This window comes from Polypterus senegalus, chromosome 11 (genome assembly GCF_016835505.1).
Source record: "Polypterus senegalus isolate Bchr_013 chromosome 11, ASM1683550v1, whole genome shotgun sequence".
Classification (NCBI taxonomy): domain Eukaryota; kingdom Metazoa; phylum Chordata; class Cladistia; order Polypteriformes; family Polypteridae; genus Polypterus; species Polypterus senegalus.
In genome coordinates, this window is record NC_053164.1 from 37653860 (window position 1) to 37679277 (window position 25418).

The 25418-nt window shown below is 40.3% G+C and overlaps 1 protein-coding gene across 1 annotated transcript in view; it reads right to left on the reverse strand.

Moving 5' to 3' along the window:
* LOC120538842 overlaps positions 1 to 23724 on the reverse strand; it is a 61697-nt gene extending 37973 nt beyond the window's left edge. Inside the window, exons 1-8 of the mRNA XM_039768389.1 lie at positions 23632 to 23724; positions 14838 to 14942; positions 14400 to 14452; positions 14227 to 14317; positions 9811 to 9928; positions 6750 to 6931; positions 6199 to 6280; positions 5916 to 6055 (exon numbers count right to left, since the gene is read on the reverse strand). Coding sequence (XP_039624323.1) covers positions 5916 to 6055; positions 6199 to 6280; positions 6750 to 6931; positions 9811 to 9928; positions 14227 to 14317; positions 14400 to 14452; positions 14838 to 14942; positions 23632 to 23677 — 817 coding nt within the window. The 5' untranslated portion in view covers positions 23678 to 23724. The remainder of the gene's footprint in view (positions 1 to 5915; positions 6056 to 6198; positions 6281 to 6749; positions 6932 to 9810; positions 9929 to 14226; positions 14318 to 14399; positions 14453 to 14837; positions 14943 to 23631) is intronic.
* Positions 23725 to 25418: the final 1694 nt, after the last annotated feature.

A 25418-nucleotide genomic window follows, 5' to 3' on the forward strand; every position in this document is an offset into this window, starting at 1 on the left:
ATTTGCCAATGTTCTCATTCAAAAGAACTTGCATTAAACCTCTCATCTCACATAAAGACATGTATGCAAAAATAGAACACCAATCCATATCCAGCTGGATAAGTTTTTCCCTCAACAGTTTGCTTTCAGACTCATAGGTTAATTTCAGGTTTCTTCAAATTCCAAATCGAGTTTAGTGTGTTGAATCACTTAAATGGTGCAGACATTGCTTTAGTTTACTTGAGCCAAGTTAAACTACAAATTTAGAAAATGAATCTTTAGCAACATGTTGCACTTTATGGATTTGTATATTTTAGGCACATTGTCAACTATATGGATAGTTGTGCTCTAAAATTTCCAAGAAATTAACATCTTTGAATGCATTTAATACAATTTCTTCCACCCCTCTAGCAAATCTTCCCACTGCTAGTCAAGGTTCTGATTTGTGGACCAACAAAAATGCCTTTAACTTTGGCACAAGTTACTTGTGAAAGCACCAGTCTCAAATATTGTAAAGAAGAAAGCTGGCTGTCTAAGAGACCATGTTATGAAAATCTGTTTTGGGTCTGTTACTGGTTTATGATGCACACTTTTCTGCCCTGGAACCAAGATGTTAAAAACATGTTATAACATCTGAATGTTATACGGAAGAGTATTGGGTACCCAAAAAAAAAAAAAAAATGGAAAAAAGGCTCAAAATTGTTATATTTTAATGAGAAAATTGAGATCTACAAAAAAGTTTAAGCTGGGAATCTGAAACCAAAGTAGCACTTTAAATGCTTCGTATTCTATGTTCTTGTATGTGCCCTGTATAAATCACTATGTGCTTCTTAAACAGGTGCTCTTATGCCAACAGGACACAATACATTAGGGTTACAGATCTCTGAACCATTTTTAGATTTTCATCATGAAATGAATTAAAGCCTGTATTAAACATGGGGACACTGGCACAATAGTAGCAAGGAGCCCCGTCCAGAGAGATTGTTCCTGCCTTCCACAAGATGTTTGTGGTGCAATGCATGAGACTCGAAATTGCAGCAGTACAGTCTCTAAAAGGTACCAACTCCCACCCAATTCCCTGTCCTTTTATTTCTCCATGTAACAGATTTCCATACAAATTGTTTAAATGTTAAACCATCTGTAAAGCTTAGAACACAAATTCAAAAACGTAAGCGTTAAAAGATCTTCATAGTACATTTTAAATTATTCCACCCATCCAGGGTCATGCTAGTCCCAGGAAGCATACAGCACAAGACAAGTGCAATCCCTGGATGGGGCACCAGCTCATTGCTACTGCTATGCCAGCATGCCCACATGTTTAAACAGTATACATTTAAATGAAGTTAAAAATGAATCTGTATAAAATACACTTTAATGCATTTCATGTTAGAGTGCCAAGATGATAGCTTTTGGACATCTTAGACTTAAGCCATTTGTCATCTGTAAATACACTATTGAATTGAATTCCTTTGTTCTTTGGTACAATAAGATTCAAGATGCAAATCCTACATAAACTATATGTAAAATGTATACATGTGGAAGTGTGTTTGTCAGGCCCGGAAGTAAGGTGGAGTCGGAGTATAGGCTCTGCTGCCAAGGAAACAAAACGCTAAACCCCACAAGCGGGGCCAGCACATTAGCAAAATGAAACCTCCCAAGACAGTCACTTAGTAGCGAATATCAAAACTCCATCCTTTTACTTTTTCTCCTGCCACTAATGCTGAATACTAGCATGTAGGCAAAACTAATCCTCCTGGGGGGGAGGGGGAGAGAGAGAGAGAGAGAGAGAGAGAGACGCCCCCCGCTCCACAATAGAGGATGTTCTCCAGGGTTGGTGCTGTATCCCATTACTCTGTGCTCTTGACAATCCACCATAGAGCTTTCTGATCAGCTGCTGTAGAGCTGCAATTCCACACCGATACAGTGGGTTAAAATACTCCAAGTGGTGCACAGAGTAACAAAGCTAAAGCAGCTATGGTATTTGTAATCAACCTGTAACAATATAATGGTCCATGGAATGGCCAAACTATTCCAATCAGATGCCTTAAAATGTATGCTATGCGCAGTTAATTTCAATGGATTTGATAAAGCCACAGCAGGCATGCGAACCTAAATTTAACAGAAAACCCCACAGAACAGTAGCACTGCTTTGACACAGGGTGCAACAGTACAAAACATGCATACTCTGTTTTATTGCTGTGAAAATGTGCTTGGCTTTACAGCAAGTTTAGATTCTCAGTATGTACGCCAGTTTCCACACTTGCATTGCAAATTTTATACACAAGGTCCTGGGTCGTATAGTGCTGGGGCAGGTATTGAATATTTTACCATATACCAGCATATTTATGAAATGTTGGTTAAAAGTGCTTATAAAATTTGCCAGGAGAAAAAACTAAAAACTCAATATCTGTTTAATTTCAGGAAGTTAGTGTCAGTGGTTAACAATTAGTAAATTGTTGTAACAGTATAGGATTAATAGGATAATTATAGTAATATTTATGGGTTGTAGGAGGAGATACCAGCGCTTCCTTAAATCACTACTACTGGTCAAAACAAGGTTCATGATTTTTTTTTTTTTTTTAAAAACTTAAAATCAACCAAACAAGCTTCATTTACTGGCAGGGTTTGTTTTTTTTTAAAAAAAAACCACAAGACAAACCAAGAATCTAAACTAAAATTGTGGTTAAAAGCCAATTTTAAGGTCTGCTTTTAATTTCAGTACATTTGGATTTGGACTTGCACTTGGCATGCCAACTCTTCCCCTGGTCCCTTTACAAAAAACACATCTTATACTATTAGGCATAAGATGTTATCCAAGCTTCATTTCAAAAAGGAGTCGTTTAACCCCAAAGTGTGTGTATAAATAGGCGATGCATTTATGGATCACTGAGGCAAACTAGCCAGTCCACTTTAAGAAATCCCCAACATTTTTTTGATCTGAGCCACGTTGGCCATTATGAATGTAGTGAAAGGTCAAGCAAAATTACCTTTTAGGATCCCCGAGTTACCTCAAAAGCTTGCATATTGCTCTCTTTTTAGTTAGCCAATAAAAAGGTGTAATGTTACTTGACTTTCACTATTTTGATCTAAGCCATAATTTAGACTGTCTCTCCAAGTAGTCACTATCAAATTACAGCTAAACCAGGGTTTGATATGGTCAGTGCCAGTGGTGGAAATGCAGTAGAACCGATTATCCAAGGTAGTGGACCAGCTGCTGCCATAGATAACTGATCTGGTAGTCATGGCCATTTTGGATTAAACAAAAAAAGGGATTGGGGAAGATTTCACCAAGGTATGAAGTGTCACAAACAAGTACTACCACTCACACTGTGTACATTACATAGCTAATATGTACAATAGTTTTAATAAGTATTGTCATTACATTCCAGTATGACTGGCTTCGAACATTAAAGTTAAAATAGAAGGTAAATGGAGTAAGTCCACGCTGAACAGAGGGGTGAGAGTCAAACCCACATTCCCAGTCACCAGATCCTCAACCACTCACTCTGGACAGTCTAGGTTAAAAATGTGTTTACACACTGCAGAATTATTCACAAGTTAATACATCAATAAAGTATTAACCAGTGTATCTGAGGTGAAACAGTAACTGGAGTACAGATAAACTGATCTACTGGAAGTGCTGGTACTTTGGATTCTTGGGCCTCCAACCAAGAAGTTGCAAAATTTACATGGTTCAACAGGAGTTTTCCTTGGTTTAAAGTGGAAGGAGATTTACACAAGATCAGACAGCAAGGAATTAGGGTATGTCTTAGTTTTTTAAAAAAGGTCAGAGGGAGGTGCCAAGTGCTCTGTCATTTAAGGCGAAAAATGGTGATACAGCTGGTACACTGTAGCAGCTCATTTCAAACCAGAGTTTCTAGCTTTGTTACTAGCCGACACTCCTTTAGTGAAATTTAGTTTTGTATTAGAGATTTCATTGCACAAAGTAAATGGCTTCCTTTGCACCCATTGTTACCCCCTTCGTGGTCCTTTCATGAAGACTATTAAAGTGTGTACACAAGCATACTTTAGACCCACATTAACTTTTTAAAAGGGTTCATACTTCATGTGATGACACTGCACTTGTGACCCACTGGGCTGGCTACTTTCAGCAGTTGTTCAAAGTTGATCCTACGGCTAGGATGTTGAATCTCTCTGGGTACATGGATCTGGAGGATGATCCTCCAGTTAGCTGTCAACCACCCAAATCTCACTGAGATTGCACAGGTGGTGAAAGGCTGCAGGGATCTGCAGTATCTGGGGTAAACTTCTCCAGGCTGGTGGGAAGGCTGTCCTCCAGGCATTGCAAGCAATCTTTGCTTCCATTTGGGAGACAGGGATATGTCCTGTCAGTTGGGATAATGCCAATCTGGAAAGGGAAGGGAGATTGCCTGGATTGCAGCAACTACAGGAGGATAACACTGCTCTTGGTGCCGGGTAAGGTCCTTGCTAGGGTCATCCTAAATAGGATCCATGATCACTTGCTCACCTACCAGCAACTGGAACAGTTTGGTTTTACGCCAAAGTCTAGCATCGACTTCCTGGCACCGAGGGTTCTCATGGAGTGCAAATGCAAATATTAGCAGAGTTTATTTGCAGTCTTAATTTTCACAAAGCATTCAACTCAGTTGATCGAGCTACCCTGTGGGACATCCCAAGTTGCTCGCGGGATCCCCTTGAGGTTGCTGGATATCATGGCTGGCCTGTACACTGGCACGGAGAGTGCTGTGCAGAGTGAAGGCAGAACCTCTGTTTCCCCATTTGGTTCTGGTGTTGGTCAGGGGTGTGTTTTTTTGCTCCTACTCTGTTCAATGCTTGTATGGACTGGGTGATGGGCAAGGTCATGGGGTCCAGCGGCTGTGGGACATTGGTGGTTGAAGAAAGATTCACAGATCTTGACTTCAGACGATGCTGTGATCTTTGGAGTCAAAGGTTCTGATCGGGGCACTCGAGAGACTGAGTGAGGAGTCCAAGTGACTGGGCTTGCGAGTGCTCTGGATAAAAACCAAGATGCAGGCTTTTAATGACCTCTTGGGCACAGCCATCAACGGTGAGTCCGTCTGTGGAAAGTGTGTTGACCTTGAGAGGTTTACTTACCTTGGCAGTGACATTCATGTCTCTGGTGACTTCCTGTGAAGTCAGTCGACTGATTGGGAGAGCATTAAGGGGGTCATGAGGTCGCTAGAAAAGGGTGTGTGTGGTGCTCCCGATATCCATGCAAAAGGACAAAGGTCCAAGTCTTGGTGCTTCCTGTCTTTGTATATGGTTGTGAGACATGGATGCTATCCAGTGACCCCAGATGAAGACTGAACTCCTTTGGGACTGTCTTTCCAGAAAATCCTTGGGTACCGATTGGTTTGACTTTGTATCGAATGAGCAGTTGCTCATGGAGTCCCTGCATTGTGAGGGAGTGTCAGATACGGCACTACAGCCATGTGGCGCTGGACCAGGTCACCCATGTAACACCTGGCTGCAGCAGATAGAGGGTAATTTCCAGAGGATGGGATGCAAACTGGGTTGTTTCGCCATGTAGTGAGTGCGGCAATGCACTGTACCAATGCATGCTCCCCAACTTGAGTTTATAAATAGACACCAAGTATCATTAAAATGTTTAAAGGCAACAGTTGAGGAATTAAATACTTGAGTCATCCATTTGTTCTCACTTCCTACATGGAGGAAAGCACACCAAAATGCTGAAGCTACCATTGTTGCCAAATTGCAGAAAAAAAAAAAAAAACCTTTTAGCACCCAATGTGTTTTTGGAACCATTGCACACTTGTCATTTTAGTAATACACAAAGTATAGGATAAACCAAACCAGGTAGATCAACTCTATTGTGAATGGAAATCAACTTTACATCCCAAAGAAATGAGAACATACTGTAATAAGTTTCATATAAATGGTGCTTTGTTTCAAAAGAGAAAGGTCAGGCTTACCCAGTTGGCTCATGTCACAGTTGTAAAACAGATTAATCCGAAGGATGTCATTATCACTGAATGCTTTCCTTTGCCCAATTACTATATTTGAATTGGGAAAAGGCACCATTGTTGGATCCCCATTCTTCGAAAAGGCTTTGCTAAATAGAAAGCAAAAAACACAATTCAGTCATGATTACCACTGTATTCTTTAATTTCTCCCCCTCAAACACACTTTAAGGCTCCATTCAATAACTGACCAACACACCCACTAAACCAGAACACCATTTTGGGGAATACATACTTGCTGTAGTGCATGATAGATGCATAATCATAGGGAATGCCTTGCAGGTTTCCTTCACGTATCTGGAAGTTGTCAGCAAACACTGGACAGTTGAGGTGAAGATATTGGTTGGGGAGAACAAAAAACACCAAGCATTAAGAAATTTAAAGCAACCATAGGCAGTGTCTTCTACACTCAGTACCACAGAAGCATAAATCAGGATTAAGAATTTTGCAATTTCTTACAAATAACTGAAAAATCCCATTGGCATAAGACCGACCCTTTGCCTCAGGTGTATCCCATTCTATGTGCAGATGTTTAATAAAGTTTTAAAAAATGTAAAAAATTTTACCCTGGGATATGAAGTTTGTTTGTGGGAGTGAGAACTTTTAGTATAAGGAGGCAACAAAAAGAGAAGGAATCTGAATACTTCCTGAATCCACTGTTTAAAGTTACTCTCATGGGTCTTTAAACAAGATTCTTGTAGCACTCATGGATTCTTCAGATCTAAAATTTGTCTCATTGATATTGCCCTGGTTTATGGAGTGAAGGCAAAACCCTGTTGTGCATACCAGTGTCAATGTTGTCATAGATGACTTTCACATAAGAGTCACGATCAGGCCTGGTTTGTTCATGGTAGAAGCCAAGTGCATGCATCAGCTCATGCTGAGCAACTCCAGGGCCCAAACGAATGCAAGCAGAATCCAGAGACACCAGCTGACTGCCACCACTACGGCCAATGTAGGAATAGCATCTGTAACAGCAATGAAATTAAATGGGGGTAGAGAGAAGCTGAATGATAGCTGAAGCAAACACCACCCTTCTATTTATTCTAAAAGGCACTCATGACAGTATGCAAATGTTAAGTCCTACAAAAAAAGAATTTCTGAATTTGGCATGAGGATTCAACATTCATATTTCATACAATTTGCCACACAACTTAATATGATCTTGATAGACTTCTTCCCACACCAAATCATTTTACCAGGCACTCTGACCTTCAACCTGTGTCATTGCTTGGGATGATTTTATTCAAAGGTTTGCTTAAACTTCCTATAATCTTTCCATTGATTCACTTAAAACCCATCAAGTATTATGAATGGGTAGCAAGGGTCCTTAAAGGAACATATGGTTCTCTGGGCTTGCAGATCCACTCAGTACAATATCTGCAAGATCAGAGCATATCTGACAGGACAGACAGCATATTGCCTGGATGTTAAACTACCAGGAGCACCAGCATGCATCACCAAGCTGCTGCACTATTAAGTTCAATGAGACCTGCCTAAAGAGAACTCAATGGGTGAATATTTGTGGAGACACTGGAAGTCCTTTGCTCCTTGACCACTCAGGTCTGTTGAACACCATCTGCTGCTGCTGCAACATTTTACCTAATCAGTCTAGACTTCAGATGTAGCTCCTGACCAGTGGAATGAGCTCCTCATTTACGTTTCAAAAGAGCATTTTAAGACCCTCGTTTGATGAATTTGTGTTTAGGTGATATTGGCGGTTAGGTTTTGTAAATGAGAATTTTAACTAGCATATTCAGTTTTGAGCTCCTCACTAGCAGTAAACACTTTTGCTTTCATGTCCTGTAACACTTTCCAATAGTATCTCAGATTGATGTTACTCAATTAACGTGACCAATGCTTTGTATAAGAAACATCTGCAAATCAAATGAATAAATATAGCATTACAGTTCAAGTTAGTGTTTCAGGCATGGGTGGGCAGATTCAGTCCTGGAGGGCCACAGTGGTTTCAGGTTTTTGTTCCAACCCAGTTGATAAAAAAAAATCCTTGTCAATTTAATTTCATGGCTTGCTAGTGCTTTAACTCTGCCATGTCAAGTCACTCATCCTAGATTTTTCCTTTAAGGATATCACCCAAATGATTTGAAGTCTAAAAACAGAAGAGTTTCTCAGTGCTTCATTTTCCTTCCAAGTATTTAATTAAACCCAATAGTGCATGATAAACACACACGGGTGTAAATGGAAACAAGCTAAATGGAGAAATGGTTTGTCATTTGCATCCTATTGCTAATAAGGAGCAATTAAAAGCCAAGACTACAGCTGTTTAAGACTAAAATAAGCAATAGGGGATCAAAATCTTAACGAGAGACAACTAAAGTGAAGCAGAAGTGTTACTTGAGCAATAAGTGCTTCTTAAGAAATTGGGTTGGAGCAAAAACCTGCAGCCACCATGGCCCTCCAGGACTGAATCTACCCACCCCTGATAAGGCATCCATCAATACAAGCAGATCTTTTAACACTGTTTAACATTTAGGGAACACTTGAATCAGTCGAACACTAAGTTGGTGTCAGGGTATCTGTCAAGTTAGCATAAGCAACTTTAAATGAACTTCCTGCTTTGGTACAAATGAAAAGCAAGCAGCACTGGAGAGAACTCCAAAAAAGGAAATTGTTTTGCAGGTGGTCACCAGACAATTACTCTAATCCTTCCAGACAGATTTGTCCTCTAGTTTTGCTAGTCTCCTTGTCGGTACTGGTAGCAAACTTATGTTACTGTGATGAAAGCTCATTTGAGCATTAAATATATGCACCATGTTTAAAAATGACAAGTGTTTTAGTCTTTTAGTTCTAATAAAAGATGACTAATGTCAAATTTAGGGTCCAACATGGGAGAACCATTGGCACAAAGGTTAATTTTGATAGATCTTCAAATTTAATGGAGATGAAATTTACCATAGGGCCTTTGGCTTCGAGCTCCACTCACTCCATTGAGATAAGGTCTTTTACAAGTGTATTTGTATATTCCATGGTGTAATAAGGTTTGTTCCTTTTGTTTCAACTTTACAACCTTGTTTATGTAACACTGTGACATCATACAACTGTAACTATTGCATTGCTGATGTCACTGGATATGCAATTATGGCAACTGTCTAAACCAGTCTCCAGCATTAGCAGCTCTAGTGCCAAATTTTCTGGTTCCTCGACTTCAGATTAGCATCTTGGTCTTTGGTTGCCTGGTTCTTTCCAGATCTTTATAATTTGGAATACTGGCTTCTCTGAACCATCCCTTGCTGGTCTTCTCACAGAATCAGATGTCCTATCTAGCTCTTTAGTCAGATCTCAAACCACTCCCACCAAGGCAGACAAATTTTGCAAATGGCAATTTTATATTTTAAAGGATTACTCCACCAAAAAATGTTGCTTAATCTATGTAGTTTCTAGCAATGTCAGGTTCCCACCCCATGGAACAAAAAAAAAAAAAAAAAGTGATTCTAGAACCAGGATTCTTCACCAATGAGGGAGAGAAGTGGGTCTTCATTTCTAAAGCACAGAATTATGGGAATGGGCTTCCCCGCTTTAGTGTACACCATGTTTTTCTGGAAGTAGCATTTTGCAAAAAAACTGTATTTTGCACATTTTCAGCATACAACTGGATAAAACTTATGGAATATACAACAGGAGTAACAAGAATTTTCTGTGGACTTTACACATCATAATGCATCACTGGCTGCCATTAGGCTATCCATTACCAACACTTCTGCATGAACAGGTTAATTCTCAGCCATCACCACAAACTAGGTGGTGTCAACAAATTGAGTGGAGCATCTTTAATACATATTTATTCAAGTCACCCATCACAGAAAACTGATGGAACCTCAAAACATACCCAGAGACTGGGGCAATGAAAAGGAAGTCCGTCTCATCCTCTTGCTTCTTAAACCTGATGCAGGTCACACGTGCAAAGTTTTCAAATGCTTCATAAAGAATTTTACGTTGTTCGTCATCTGTCAAGAGAGCAGTTTCTTCACATTCAATATTTGGCTAACACAAACAACCTTAAATCAGTCTCATCCTCACTCACACATACTAGGTAACAAGGTGTACCAGATGCCAAACTGCCACATCTATCATTAACATACTTAGAGAAAGCTGTTAGACCCGAGTGACAAGTCAGGTTATCACAAATTATACATCACATGCAATGATTAAGGACTAACAATACATGACTCATTGTTAAAGAGGGCAATAGTATACATTCATGGAATTCTAAATTGTAATCAACAACCTGAGTTAAGGCATCATTTAGTTCTAGATACTTTCCTCATTCAAGGAGTGGATTGACTATGGGGAAGCGCCACTTGTCTCTGAATTGGTCTTTAGGCAGCAATAAAGCTTTCCTGAACACAATACAGATAAGAGGCTATTTTCGGGACAGCTGATACCCAACATTGCTCTGGATAGACACATATCTTGGAAGTTAAAGCTCATACATGGTATTGTGTGTAGTTAACTTCACCACTGTCAAGGCACTGCTTGTGGTTCCCAAGCCTGGTAGTAACACTTCTTGTCAGGGCACTTTCAATGGATGTGCAAGAGTTCTAGTAATTAGGCCAAGCCAAAATCCTGGATGTATCCAAGGTGGAAAAGATTGTTGTGGCTGCCTCGCCAGGGTATCAAACTACAAACCCCCTCCACCCGAGTGTACAGTAGTTAATATTGGAGGTGGCAGGGCCACTGCAGTTCCCCACAGTTCGCCATTAGCTTCTTTGGTTTCAAGACAACGGCTGTCTCATGAATCAGTGTAAGAGACTCCACTTAATCTGGTAAAGCCTTCTCATGGCTGTTAGATACTAGGCCTACCACACCCGCGTTAAACTTGCCAACGTCTGTCATTTTCAGCTATGCCTTCATAATACATTTGTTGGTGCCTTTCTAAACACTCAAGGACACTGAATAGATGACATATTATAAACAAACTAAAAATACAAAGTTTATCAGACCGAGCAATTGCAGGCAGAGAAAAAGCAGTCTTAAATGTTTTACGTTTAGACTTGAAAAATGAAGGAATATTTCTAAGCTCAGAAGGAAGCAAGTTCCAGAGCTGGGGAGCAGAGCAATTGAATGGTTGTGGAGAGCCTTAAAAGTCAACAGAATTTTGAATAGAATGGAGAACTTAACTGGAAGCCAATGAAGCTGCTGCAAGATGGGAGCGATATGGTGAGTAGAGGAGGTTCTTGTGATATGGGACCAGTTAAAGCTTAAAAAGAGATTTGAGAGAAACCAAAGAGGGAATTGCAATAATCCAAATGAGATGACAAGGCTATGAACAAGGATAGCAGTGGTCTGGGGAGTGAGGGAGGGGCAAACACAATGTTACACAGGTGGAACTACGCAGACTGGGAGAGGTTATTGATATGGCACTGAAGAGTACCATCAAGGATGAGCTCCAGAGAACCAGTGGGGAAGGGGAGACCAGAATTAAAAATTCAGTTTTCAATAATGTCGATTTTGTACCAATGAGGAGAACCCAGGATTTGATTTCTACTATGTAATCAATAAGCAAGAAGGGTGGAAAGGAAAAAGGTTTGCTAGTGAGAGCTGGGTGTTAGTGTAACAGTGGAAGCCACTGTTATATTTACAAAAGATATGGCCAAGGGGAAGGAGGGGCCCCAGCAGAGCCCTGGGGCACATCTGAAGTAACAGCAGCGGGTTGGAATGTGAAAGTTTTCAGCTGAAAGAACCAAGTGCATAGGATCTAAATCAATCTAGTGGGGTGTGTGTATATAATGCCAATCGATAAAATCTATTGAGTAGTGTGACAAATAGTGTCAAAGTGCAGCACTCAGATCAAGGATGAGATTAGTGTTTAAACCAGAATCGGCTGCCATAATTGTTCCTAATTTTGATAAATGCCTTTTCTGTACTATGGAGGGGGGCAAAAACCAGACTGGAACTCTTCATTCAGATTGAGATAAAATAAGTAAAGTTGAATAGCCACTATTTAAGAATTTTGGAAATTAAGAGTAGATTAGAAATCAGATAAATATTACTGAAATTAGTAGTATCAGCACCAGGTTTAGTATTGAGGTTATTGCAGCATGTTTAAAAGATAAACAGTACCAGTATATGGTTTTTATACATCTTTGTGAAGAAAGTCCAGTTCAGGTGTGAACCAGGAAGCAGAAAAGGAGAACATTTTAATGGGGCAAGAGAGTTAATACCATTAAGTTTAGTGTTATAGTGTGAAAGCAGTTCTTTGGGAGTGGATAAATAATGAATATCCATAATTGAATCAAAACTAGAGGAAAGAAAGTCCAAGTTAATATTCTTATGGAAAGACGCGAGAGCTAGTTTTGGAAAGAGTAAGTTTAACATTGAATGAAATAAAATGATCAGTTATGGGGAGTTCATCTGCAGTACAATCACGGAGGGGTAACTCCAGAAAAGCAAATCAAGTCTAAAATGTGTCCTTTGGAATGAGTGGAAGCATCAGTATGCTACTGGAATCAAACTCTCAAGGCAGGATGTAAAGTCTAATAGGGACACTGATATTATCCATATGTATATTGAAGTCTCCCAGAAGTATTATGCTTGATGAAATAGTAGATAAGTGTAAGAAACAGTTGTTCAGAAAGTCTGTTTAAACGGGAATAGTAAACAGTTGCAATAGGTCCAGTTAATTGATATACAATAGGTTCAAAAGAGCTGAAGGCAAGAACAGACAATGGCAGGACTTTCCACTTCAAGATACATCACCACAAGACCTCCTCCCTGGCCAGAGCCAAGGGGTTGACAGATGTAAACAAACTCCAGGGGAGTGGATTCATTAAGTTGGGGTAAAGTCATGAGGTTGTTGCCATATCTCAGACAGAAAAAGGTCAATCTTTATAGTCAGTGAGGAGATCATGGATAAGATGCCCCTTGCTCATAAGCCGATGTTCAACAGACTGAAGTTGACAGAGGCATTATCGCATTTAGCGAATGGTGCTAGCCGACTGGGCTAAGCTGGTTAACACACTGGTCAGCAATCCTGCCCAAGTTACATGGAGGACAGAACTGGACCAGATGGAGTTTATTTGTTTCGAAGTGTCAACCCGGAGACTCCAGCAGGACCCGCGGTGGATGCATCTCAGATTTGGGAGGAATACAATGTATAATGGGAGTACAGCAGAGTACTGAATTGTCCAATGTAGCCCCAAGTTTAGGCCAAAAGATTAAGTGTGGCCACCCACTCAAAGTTTCAGAGCTTGGCGACATCTATGGTCTACAAATAACATTCCCCCTTGGTGGCCAGACAGGCCACTATTATATGAAGGACCAAGGTAAAGACATCCTCTCTGGATCTACTGGAACAAACCAAGATAATTTTATTTTCCAGCAAAAACCACTCAATGCTATTGGCATTAGTGCAATCAGGCGGTAGAGGTCAAACTTGTTTTTGTAGCTACACAGATTGACCTTTTAAAGCATGGTAGGTCAACAGACTAGGTTAAGGAGAGCTACAGTTTAAATTATGAAATCTTTATGATCTGTGCTGATAACTTGCAACACATCCTGAACACAGTCTGCGCCTCACCGAGTGATTTACTCATCACAGATGTGTTGTACAACTGGCTGGCATTAACATTCATACTGAAGTGCACAGAGAAATATACAGTAGGCATCAGCACTCACCATGGTAGAAGTAGTTGCTTTAAGGTTCATTGTCCACATGACTACCACATGTGCCTAGTATTGGACTGTTCAAATTGCTCTCACTTTCTCCCTTATCAAATTAGTATTCAGTCCATTTAGATATCTGACTAAATAAACTACCAAGTAAAAATGCAACTTACTGTATTGCATTCCCTTTAATCAGTATCGGTACTACTCGCCATCTGTTTGTGTTACCCATGTTATATTTCTAAGTTTAATCATTTAAAGTAGTAGGTCCTCTCCAGTTTCTTGGTGAAGTTAGACAGCATTCTGTTTTAAAATTAAGCTTTTAGTGCCGAGTATTAAGACGGAAATCACTTAAAGGTTTATTCTCTCTATGGCTCAGCTTTTGACAAGACCTATAATTCAACTCCACAGATGCAGAGCTAGTTTTTAATCCAAATAATCATGTTAGTGCCCATGACCTACACCTCTGCCCATCAGTTGATCAAGGGTATCATCTTCATTTCAAAATGTCAGTTCCCATTAACACACAAACACACCTCATTCCAGAAGCAACTATTTAACATGAAAGACTAAACCCATTCTCAACTCTGACATACTTAAAGCAAAAAAAAATATTATAAATCCTATGGGAGGTACTCACTGTACTGAGTTGACAGAACATAAGGAACATAAACACATTTTCCTGTTTTAGGCCATTTCTTAGACTGTGTAGAGAGTGCATGTCTTGAAACCTGTTTTAATAAAAAAATAAATAAATAGTAAATAGGCCTCTGCAGTCTACTTCATTAGCATATGTAAACAAAAATCCCTCACCTCTTTTAAAATGTCTCCCTCCAACATTAATCTAGGATGTTTTTTCCAAATGTCTGAAAGCAGAGAATTCGATTATACCTTGTATTTATGGTCACAAGAGCCTATCCTTCAGACTGAAGATTAAACATACAGCATAAGCCAATAGTGTCCTTACAAGTCAGGACTCCAGAGGTAGAAGTCAATAGCCCTGTACTCATTGTAAAGTCAAGGGATAGTGGTCAGGAAGCCACAGAAGTAAAGACCCAAACAAACATGCAAATTTGACCAAAACAAGATTTCACCCAGTTATAATAGCAAACAGTTTCCCCAATGTAGAACATTAAAGAGGGTGTCCATAATTCATCACTAACCCATCACTTAAGTCTGAAAACAAGACCATTGATGACATAACATGACAGCTCATTCATACCTATCCTCATACCACCATAAAACACTTACAGTTATTGATTTGCAGAATTTCATCTGGATTCTGGTCTTTGTCCAACAGGTCCTCAACAGATTTTCTACTGTTCCCAACAGAAATTGGTATAGGACCACCAGCAACTTGAGAAATAGAGAGGAGATGGGACAAAAACAAAAAGTTGAGGACTAAAAGACTGGATGAAAGCCCCTATTCCACAAGATGAGACCCTACATACAGTATATTGTATATACAGTGCATCTGGAAAATATTCACAGCGCATCACTTTCCACATTATGTTACAGCCTTATTCCAAAATGGAATAAATTCATTTTTCCCCCTCAATTTTACAGACAACACCCCTTAATGACGTGGAAAAAGTTTGAGGTTTTCGCAAATAAAAAAAAAAAAAAAAATTGAGAAAGCACATGTACATAAGTATTCACAACCTTTGCCATGAATCTCAAAATTGAGCTCTGGTGCATCCAGTTTCCCCCAATCATCCTTGAGATGTTGCTGCAGCTTAATTGGAGTCCATCTGTGGTAAATTCAGTTGATTGGACAGGATTTGGATAAAGGGAAAGAGGACTTCAGCAATGTACAGACACATCCCGGATGAAAACCTGCACCAGAGCGCTCAACCTCAGACTGGGGCAACGGTTCATCTTTCAGCAGGACAATGACCCTAAGCACACAGCCAAGATATCAAAGGAGTGGCTTCAGGACAACTCTGTGAAAGTCCTTGAGTGGCCCAGCCAGAGCCCAGACTTGAATCCGATTGAACATCTCTGGAGACATCTTAATGGCTGTGCACGGACGCTTCCCATCCAACCTGATGGAGCTTGAGGTGCTGCAAAGAGGAATGGGCAAAACTGGCCAAGGATAGGTGTGCCAAGCTTGTGGCATCATATTCAAAAAGACTTGAGGCTGTAATTGCTGCCAAAAGGTGCATCGACAAAGTATTGAGCAAAGGCTGTGAATACTTATGTACATGTGATTTCTCAGTTTAATAAATTTGCAAAAACCTCAAGTAAACTTTCATTGTCATTATGGGGTGTTGTGTAGAATTGAGGAAAAAATTAATTTAATCCATTTTGGAATAAGGCTGTAACAAAGTGTGGTAAAAGTGATGCACTGTCAATACTTTCCGGATGCACTGTATGCAATACAGGTGAAGTTAAAGTTCTTGATCTGTGAAGTGTCCTGTTAGGCCACCAACTATACATTAGATAGATATTTGCTTTGTCCAGATGTTAGAAACTGCTTCAAAGAAACAATTTGCAAAGAAATCTTCATAGACTGAAATGGTTTTGTCAATTAGGGAGTCTGAGGAACCATACAACTCAGAAAAGTGCCATTACTGAACAAGTAATTGAGTACCATCCTCCTGCTTATAGGGCCCTCGACTCACATCAAATTTGTTAAAGGCTACGCTGCTCACAACTACCTTAGTTCTTTCTGTTCCTTACGAATGATAAAATAAAATGCCAAATCTAGACATCAAGGTAGCTACAGAAGAATGGCTGACCAAGACAGTTTATACAGGTTAAGTGCATTAACATTAATGTTGATTATGCAAAGAAATTCTTTACTGATGTTTAATAGGTCAGGACCAAAATGTTATGAACATCCATTATTATATACAGTAGTTGTGCACATTTTCCCCATACTGGCTTTCCTGGTAGTAGTCAAAGCAGCATTAGACCAAGCTGCTTAGCTCATACTTCCTTGTCCCCTGCTACAAATTACAGCCCTTGTGCAATTCCCAGGTTTAACCACACCAGCCAAGAGAGGACATTCCCCCAGCATATCCTTGGTCTGTTATGGGAGACAGAACCCAGTGTGACATACCTGGAGAGGTCCATTGGGAGTTAATGGGGGTGCACGTCCATGTGTAAAGCACATCAACTCACTTCTCTTCACTTCACTTGGAGGAGCAGAAACTGCCCCAAGGATCATCCCCAACTGCGGAGGTCTCATTCCCTATCAGTGTTCTCCTGATGGCATGGGCCCCCCACCCGAGTTAGACCATAGGGTGACATTCTCTAGTGAGCACCTGGCAGCCAGACAACTGTCAATACCCTTGACTCAAAGTGCTGATGTGGAGTCATCAGGTAGGTTTACCACATGAGGAAGAGCAAGGGTCAAGTATAATGCCAGTTTAGTTTTTGCCATAGCTAGGAAGATTCTATACAGCCATTAAACCATAAAAACACTTTTGGTGTTGCCAGTCTTACTGAGCAGTTTTTAGGTCCACCATCATCCAGTTTCCAAAGATACTTGCTCTTTATGAACTTGCCCATCTTACTTGCAATCAGACAATCTTGAAGATGAAGGTTCTAGAAGGCTACACAACCCAGCAAAAACATGAACAGTCTAACAGTTTGATTTTGGCTGACATCGGGTCATTGTTAAACAGCAGAATGAAGCAAGGACCAATTAGATGCCTCTCTGATAGAATTGTGGGATACACAAGAATCTGCCTTGTACTTCTCAAAAGTAGACCATCAATTTTGATCAAACCACCACCTTCCTTTGTGGAAAAGCAGGCAAAACCCACAGAATCTTTAGTGAGCTTTATGGTTGCCTTTTCATTTGGGTACAGTTCTCCAGCCTTATGATGGACAAACCACCTTTGGTTAGAGCAAAATATTTCAAAATAGATGGTTCAGAGAAGCTGCTGGTATTTCACCACCCCAGGTCTCATGTTTATGTAAAAGTCAACTTTTACCTCGGAGGAATGGCTTTTTGGTTACAGATCGCCCATGGAGAACCTCATGACTATGGACTGTAGACAAGTTAACTCATGTAGTATAGGTTTGTCAAATTGGAGATGAGAGCAATGCTGGACGTCGTCCAGTTTAGAAGGGAGGAAGCTCAATGTACTTCCCTGCTGTACTCCATTTCCATGCCTGACCACCATTTCCAGTCCTCCGCCTTGCCCCTTTGTTTGCACTTCTGCAAAAGTTTGGATCTCGCAAGTGGAAACACTGGCCCGATTTGAAATTTCTACTTGGGATAGTGATGAATGGAGGACTACCTTGTCTCATTGTTATGGTGTAATATTTGTAGGCTAAACCACCACATTACTACAACCTCCTTTCTAGTCGTTCTATTCCCTCTATACATCAGTTTGTTTCAGGTCACCACTTTGGTTCAACCTGCACAGGTCATTTATGATCAGCACCTTAAGCACTGGGCTGCACTATATGCCCATTAACCGCTCAGGTAACCAGGAAAAGTTTGGACCTCTAAAAAACACTCCATTATTGACACTAATCCAGAAGCCAGCCATCTAACAAACATTTGTTAGCTGTCTAAAGTATGCAAGAATTTTGCACAGTAACATTTACAGATACAGTGCATATACACTTAGACACATTCAGGCATGCATCCATCCACCAACTTGTATCCAGCTTTTACAGTGTTGTGGGGTAACTGGTGCCTGTCATGGCAGCACTGAGATCAGCACCTAAGCCAATCTTCACCAAGGCATCTGCCCATCACAGGGCACAGTGACACCAATACAACGAGCAACAATGAGGGGTCCCAATTAACCACCTATTCCCCATCTTAGATATGAAGGATAACCCACTTGTACACAGGGACAGTATACTTTTGAGAGCGACAGGTTAGACTGCAGGTGAGGGCACTAACCTCACACTGACATTTACACCTACACAAAGAAAACCACAAGTTAAACTGAGATTTCAATCATAACGCGCTGGACGGAAGAATTTCAGTTAACATTTCATCACGATAAATGATTTGTTAAATGAAAGGACCTTTAAACAAAATGAACACTAGATGGCGATATAAACCTTGCTAAAACAAAACGCACAGCCAGAAACAAGAGAACTTTAAGATGCACACCAGCGTCAGTTCTTGTAAAGAGGAGTTGGTGTACTCTGTATACATATGCGCACTCTATTAAATGTAGTGCTAGTTAAACTCGAAACATTTTCACAAACTTAAACCTATACATACAACCATTCATGTGATTTTTGCACGAACTGATGAATGCAAAAAAAAAAAAAAAAAGAGTACATTTTACCGTAAACAGCGAGCAGAGTTGGTATTAAGTACTGTAAATATTACATCAACAGTGTAATCACTGAACAGTATACTACTGCACGACTCACTGCGACTGTAAAACCCCAGTACCAAGTTACTGAAAAACACGTCATTCCCAGTGTACAAAATCTGCAACAGTCAAGCTTTAAAAAGTGCAATAAAACAGTACACTATTGTATACAAACGTTTACATGCACACAACATTAGCAGCCATCAATCCATAAAGTTAAGGCAGAATACCAATATTAAAATGTAATGCAAGATAAGCTTATGCACGATTGTGACCCAAGAAAAAGTAATTCAGTTCCCGAATTGAAAACTTGCGCCTGTTGTCGTGAGGAGCAGGATTCTTTGAGCGATATAGCGTGTACGTTAAATTTATGGACATCCCACCAGAAATCACGTTACATAACCACACAACATCCAGCTCTCCAGGACAAAAATTTTTCCCACTGACCAAAGACGAGGGGTCGGGAAGAAGTCACAGATAACCATCTGCACCTTTAACGAAAGGGGGCGTTTCCAAATGCAAATCGCGCATCGTTAGGCAAATGATTTGCCAATAAATCAAAAATGGTCATCTTGAAAAAGTGCCAAATACTAAAAATGGCTGCCCTCGAGAAAAAAAATAAAAAATTTAGGGACATCTTAAAAATAAAAAATCCAATCCCCGATGGTGAAAAATTCGTTTTAAGCTTTAGCAAATTAAAACCGATTTAAAAAATAAAAAAAAAAAAGTCAAAAACCTTACGCCCTGCGTCGAGAAGGCAAGCTTGCGACTTCGGGCTCTCTTTAGGTATACCTGTAGAGACAGCGGGCACTGGCCAGGGGCACTCACTACTACGCCCGGGGGTTTGACACCCAGTACATTAATTTACTGTAAACATTTTAGTTCCAAGTTATTTTGCTGGAAAGCATTGCATTCAACATTAACAATGCGAGTACCCCTGTAAAACAAAACTAGTTTTGTATGCAGTTTGCAATGGCCTTTGACATCTTCCTCGTGTACAAGAACCCAAGTACTAAACAGATTTACACCAGGTGCAAACGATTAGACGATCTGGGATCAGGTATAACTTAAGTGAAGAATCACCCAAGTTGCTCCTAAAAATGCAGATAAGCGATAACATTTCAGAATGAACAGAACTTTGACTACTTCTAGGGGAACACGGCTGATCCCACTCTTGCCTAAAATTGGAAAAACTCATGGGATTACCCAATTAGGGGAGAACCGCAGACCCCCATTAAATCCAGTCCATGTGCCGATTTAGAAGCTCAAAGTTTATCTCCCTCTTTTCCGTTTTCCGTGTCTAGCATCGTTTAAAACGTAAGCACATTAAGAGTGTGGCGATATATCACCCCACTGGCTATTAGACAGTATACTTTAAATAGTTTGAATTTAACCGTGTACTGATTTCTACTCAAAGTTGGTGGTCATGGTCGCTAAACGATGCCCTAACGTGACAATACTTCACGACAGTTCAGTTGGAGGATACTGGCTTGTTCTGGGCTACTGAGCAGCTCGCCATTCTATGCGGGCTTTACGACTGCATGGGAAGCTGACCCCCTACAAGGATTGGAATATTCAAGAACTATTCGAGGTCATTAAGAACTAAAGACTAAACGAACAAAATCCATTTTGAAAGTATTAGTCATTAAGGGACATTTTCCTGTTTGTAAGGTGTGGCATTCCTTGAACTCCCTTATGAGAATTGCTCGTTTTAATTAGTAATTTCAATATAGCAGAAAGGCTTGGAGATTAACCTGACTCGACAGGGAGCATGCATACCGAGTTGCCAGTGTTAAGTTAACCTTCAAAAAGGTGTGCACAGTGTTAGAAAACTTTTCCTGTACAGAATGCAAATATTCGTTTAACTCATGGCTGCACCTTTGCGAAAAATGTACAAGGACAGGTTTGTTGCTTGCTGGTTGATATCCGTTTACTCCTACAGGTTAGACGAACTCATCCATCTGTAGCCTTAATGTTAACCGCCAGATTAAAATAAACTCATATCCGTACCATACACAATTACACTTTACTCATCTGCAGGAGTTCTTAAGTTGCGGGAGCATCACAGAGAAGTTTATTTATACACTCGCTTTTGCCAGGACAAAGTCCATTGCCTCGAAGAAACATTTCAGAACTTACTTGAACAATCCAGGACTCCCATTAAAACTCTTACAAATAAAGATTCTCGAATAGCATTCTTTAGGATTGTCTAGATTCTCGTAAAAAAGGATTCGATGGCAAACAATCGCTTAATGTCATTTTGAAAAGATCCCTAATGTATTGGCAAATAAGAATCTTGAATGTGTAGTCGGCTAAGAGGATACTGATCGATCAAGAAAACCTCGATTATTCTGCTGTAGGCAGCAAGAGTCCTTTTAAAATCGAAAAATCTATCGAAATAAACTTCAAGGCTATATGTGGAGCCTGTTACGGGCCTAAAGGTTATTTCCCCTTTTTGAATCGCCCCGAACAGCCGCTTTAGCACCTTAAAGGGTGAACGCATAAACTATTCCGAAACTCCTCAGAGTTTCAAGAGTTAAAATGCAAATATCAGAGACGCACCAGTATTTCTAAACTAACATTTTTATTGTTACAGAATCTGAATAGCAGTATTTCCCTAAACCTCGACTTTATTGCGATTTCTACATATTAGACTACGGGATATTTATGGGTTATGTCATTCGAACACTATTCTGCCCAAATCAAGACGACAGGTTTACTGAATGTAGATAGACTGGAGTCAAGGCGAAGGTGGACTAGCCCGTCGAATAAACTCAGGATCCGCTTGTCCAGGGGAGTCTTCCAAATGCCGACTGACTTAATTGAATATGCCGCGATATAAACGGTGCCCTATCACCGCCCGTTGTCTGGGTCACGTTGAATAAAGAATTCAACTTCGTTCTATCTACCTCAAACCTCTCACTTCCTTTTCCCAACTGATGCTGTTGTCCTTTTAGCTCCAGCCCCACCTCCCCGGATCCCCTTCACTCAACTCTAGGGAGGTGCCCCAAGTCCTTAGTTTTCCCGCAAGACTCCACCCCAACACCGCTTCCCTTCCCTACAGCCCATGCAATGGCAAGACACGTCACAATACTTTTATTGCCAACATCTCTATTGCTAAAGTTTACATTCTTATACGATTTTCCGTTGGTTTCAAGAAACTCGAGAACTGTGTAGCATTCTGGTGCGTGGTCTCCAAAGCTTCAAGTTTTAAATGCCCTTCAGCGCAGCGGCACCTAACCCTGGGCTGATGTTCTACAGCGCCACCCGCTGGTTAGGACAGAAGCGTGAAATCAAAGTTTACATTAAAAGACGATTCAATCGAAGGTGAGCTCCAAGTACAGAACCAACTTCAGGTCCTGCTAAGATTTTAGATCTTTTCAAAAGTTAGTCTGCATTCTCTCATTCCACATCTAATATTTAGACCCACAAAAAACGCCATACAAAATTCTAGCACACCTGCTTGGGAGTTTTCAAATTTTTCACATTTCCACTAAGCCTTGAGCCATTTCTCGCCTGTGTTTTCTCCTTTTCTTTTTAAATTATAAACCTCGTGTTCAAATTCTGGGTTGTCATTTGTAGGCCCGCAGACAACCCGAGCCTACTGGAGCCCCCAAAACCGTTTGGAACACACGGCCCTCCCGCCAGAGCAGTATACAGACCCCACCTGTACAGAACGGCTTTGGGAGGGACAGGAAAGTAAAGCTCACTCCGTAACCTGGCCAAGTCATTGAAGTTAAGAGTGCCACGAAAACTGCAGTGTCTTCACTAGTTGGTCCAAAGTAACGTTTTCTAGGATTCTACTTTAACAACCTGAAAAATGCTGTTGCTTTTACGACCATTGTATGACTGCTTTTCAAACGATTCAGAAATTATTTTTCTTGAGACAAAAACTTGTCCTTGCTCGTCTCGAGCTCCGAACATTAAAAGGAACATTTCACCAATAAATGATCTTAAAACTGATGTGATTAGCGGAGTAATTCTCCTGAAGATTATTCACGTATACAGAAGAGAGGAGCAAAATCAAACGCTGCATTACCTTAAAAGGGAGGACATGCGCTAAATAAGTTTGCTACAGCATATAAAAAGTTTTTTTTTTTTTTTTTAATTACATAATTGGAGATAATGGCCAAGTCACCCCACCGCCGTTAGGCAATACCCTTATAAACGCGCTACGAAAAATGGAAATTTACACGTGCCTGCAAGGAGCGAGTCGTCCCTCAACCTTACAGAGACTGTCCAGAACTCCTATTGTGACAAGTACTGCACGATAACATCTGTTACATCAGAAGACACTTAACGCGGATTTAGTTGACATACACCCTATTGGGCAACAGGTCATTGTCGGATGGTTTCGCTCCAATTTAGACTCCATTATACATTGACTTTGAAAGCTAGGGTAAAGCAAATCATTCCTAAAACCTGAAGCACAGTGAAGTTCTTCACGGTTTAACATTAATCTTGTTTTAATGTCACTTTGTAAATGCATGCATGGGTTTCTAAAACATAAGAGTCGAAGTTTTCTACATCAGTAAGACATCGCAATTAATTTGAGGTTCTACCACTTATTCCATTTTCATAACCCACTTTCAAGGTGGCGAAAAGCTGGACCCAAACCTGCAAGTATCGAAGTGAAAAAGGACGAGAAACTCGGAGTGTCGTCTTAACAGCCCCTTTTTTGTCAGATACCAGATATTGCAAAGGAAACGTACCCCAGTAACATAACACCATTCTCAAGTGTTGATTACCTTCTTTCAGAAAAAGCAACTGAAAAATCAAGAGACACCTCCACATGGTCCCAACATCAAACAATAGCCCGTAGAAGTGCGAAATCAAACACTCAAAAGAAAAACCGAACAAAGAGCGAAGCCTATCTGCCACATATAAAGAGTCGGGCTTAATGAGCTCCGCCGCTCATTTCCGCTGGCCCGCTAATTGGACGAGTGGGCGGTGCTCATTCCAGTTAGGAGACTCACCTTCGCGTCTCCCTTCACTTTAATCCATGGAATATGGTTCTGATCCCTCACGCTCTGCACTACAAGTGAAATATGCTCCTGTTATGCCACTCTACTCAGTATCAAATATTTGCAGGCTTTCAGACGATACACAGTTATTTGTATTTAGTCACCTTTCATGGAGCAATGGTGCAATTATTAGTGCTTCTAAGACGCAGCTCCAGTCACCAAGGTTCACCTGGTCACCTGTGTAGATTGCACGTTCCCTTTGTGCTCACAAATGTAAAAAAAAAAAAAAACAGAATCTCATTTTAAAGACTTGCATATTGGAATAAATGGCTAAAAAAATAAACAAGATGTGACAGTATTCATGTTGTGATTTTTACCAGCTGTTACGGGTGGAGTAGTGGCTCTGAGGCTAGGGATCAGCGCATGCTCCTAATCTCATTAAAAAGCTAAAATATAGGTGTTTATGGTAATGATTTCTTATTTTTTTCTGTTTGTTACAGTACATTTCATGTCAAGCTGTATTCAACTGTTATTTTGTGGAATGCACACTTCTTCTTTTGTCCAGGATATGTATGAGGGAGTGAGTGGTGCTCAGGGTAAAAACAGTGTTGCGGTAACAGACAAGATCCCAGTTAGAGTAAGTTTGCACCAGGGATCTTCTTTAAGTCCTTACCTCTTTGATTTGGTTATTGATGTGTTAACTAATGAGATAAAAGACCGATCCACTTGGTGCAGGCTTTTTACTGATGAAATTGTATTGTGTATCACCAGAAAAGAGGAAGTGAAGAGGAACTTGGAAGAATGGAGAAGGGCTTCAGAAGATAGAGGATTGAAGATAAATATTAAGAAGAAGACATAATATATGAGGTGTAATGATGATCAGGATTGATAAGTTAGCCTGCAGGGAGAGCTACTGAAAAGAGTAGCTAAATTGAAAGATCAGTGGTAGCCTGAGCTGGAAAACAAGATGCAGAGATAACCTATACAGTGCAGTGTGGATGGAACATTTGGAAGAAGGTATCAGGAGTATTGTGTGTTTGAAGAATTAAGGGGAATGTTAAAGGTAAACTTTTTAAGACAGTTGTAAAGCCAGCAATGATGCTCCCAGTAAAGGGAGCACAGGAGAAAAACTTAGACTTGGCAGAAATGAAAAGGTTAACATGGATTTGTGGAGTTACAAAAAAAAAGACAGAATAAGAAATTAGACAATCAGAGGTACAACAAAAGTGTGAGAGATAAGAAAGAGCAAGAAAGTAAGTTGAAGTGGTATGGGCATGTGATAAGAAGAGACGATGAATATGTCAGGCAAAATAGAGATGGGAATGAAAGTACAGGGGAAGAAAAAAAAAGCGAGGCCAAAGCAGAGGTAGATGGATAAAGTAAAAGAAGTTCTGAAGCAAGAGGACTTAACGGTCGAGGAGGTGCAGAACCAAATTGTTTGGAGATGGTTGATCAAGCACATTGACCCCACACAGAAGTGGAAAAAGATGATGATGATGAAGAAAAAGAAGACAGGCACACCAGTCGGCATCTCATTAATATCTTTCAAAATGATTATCCCCCGAAATGAT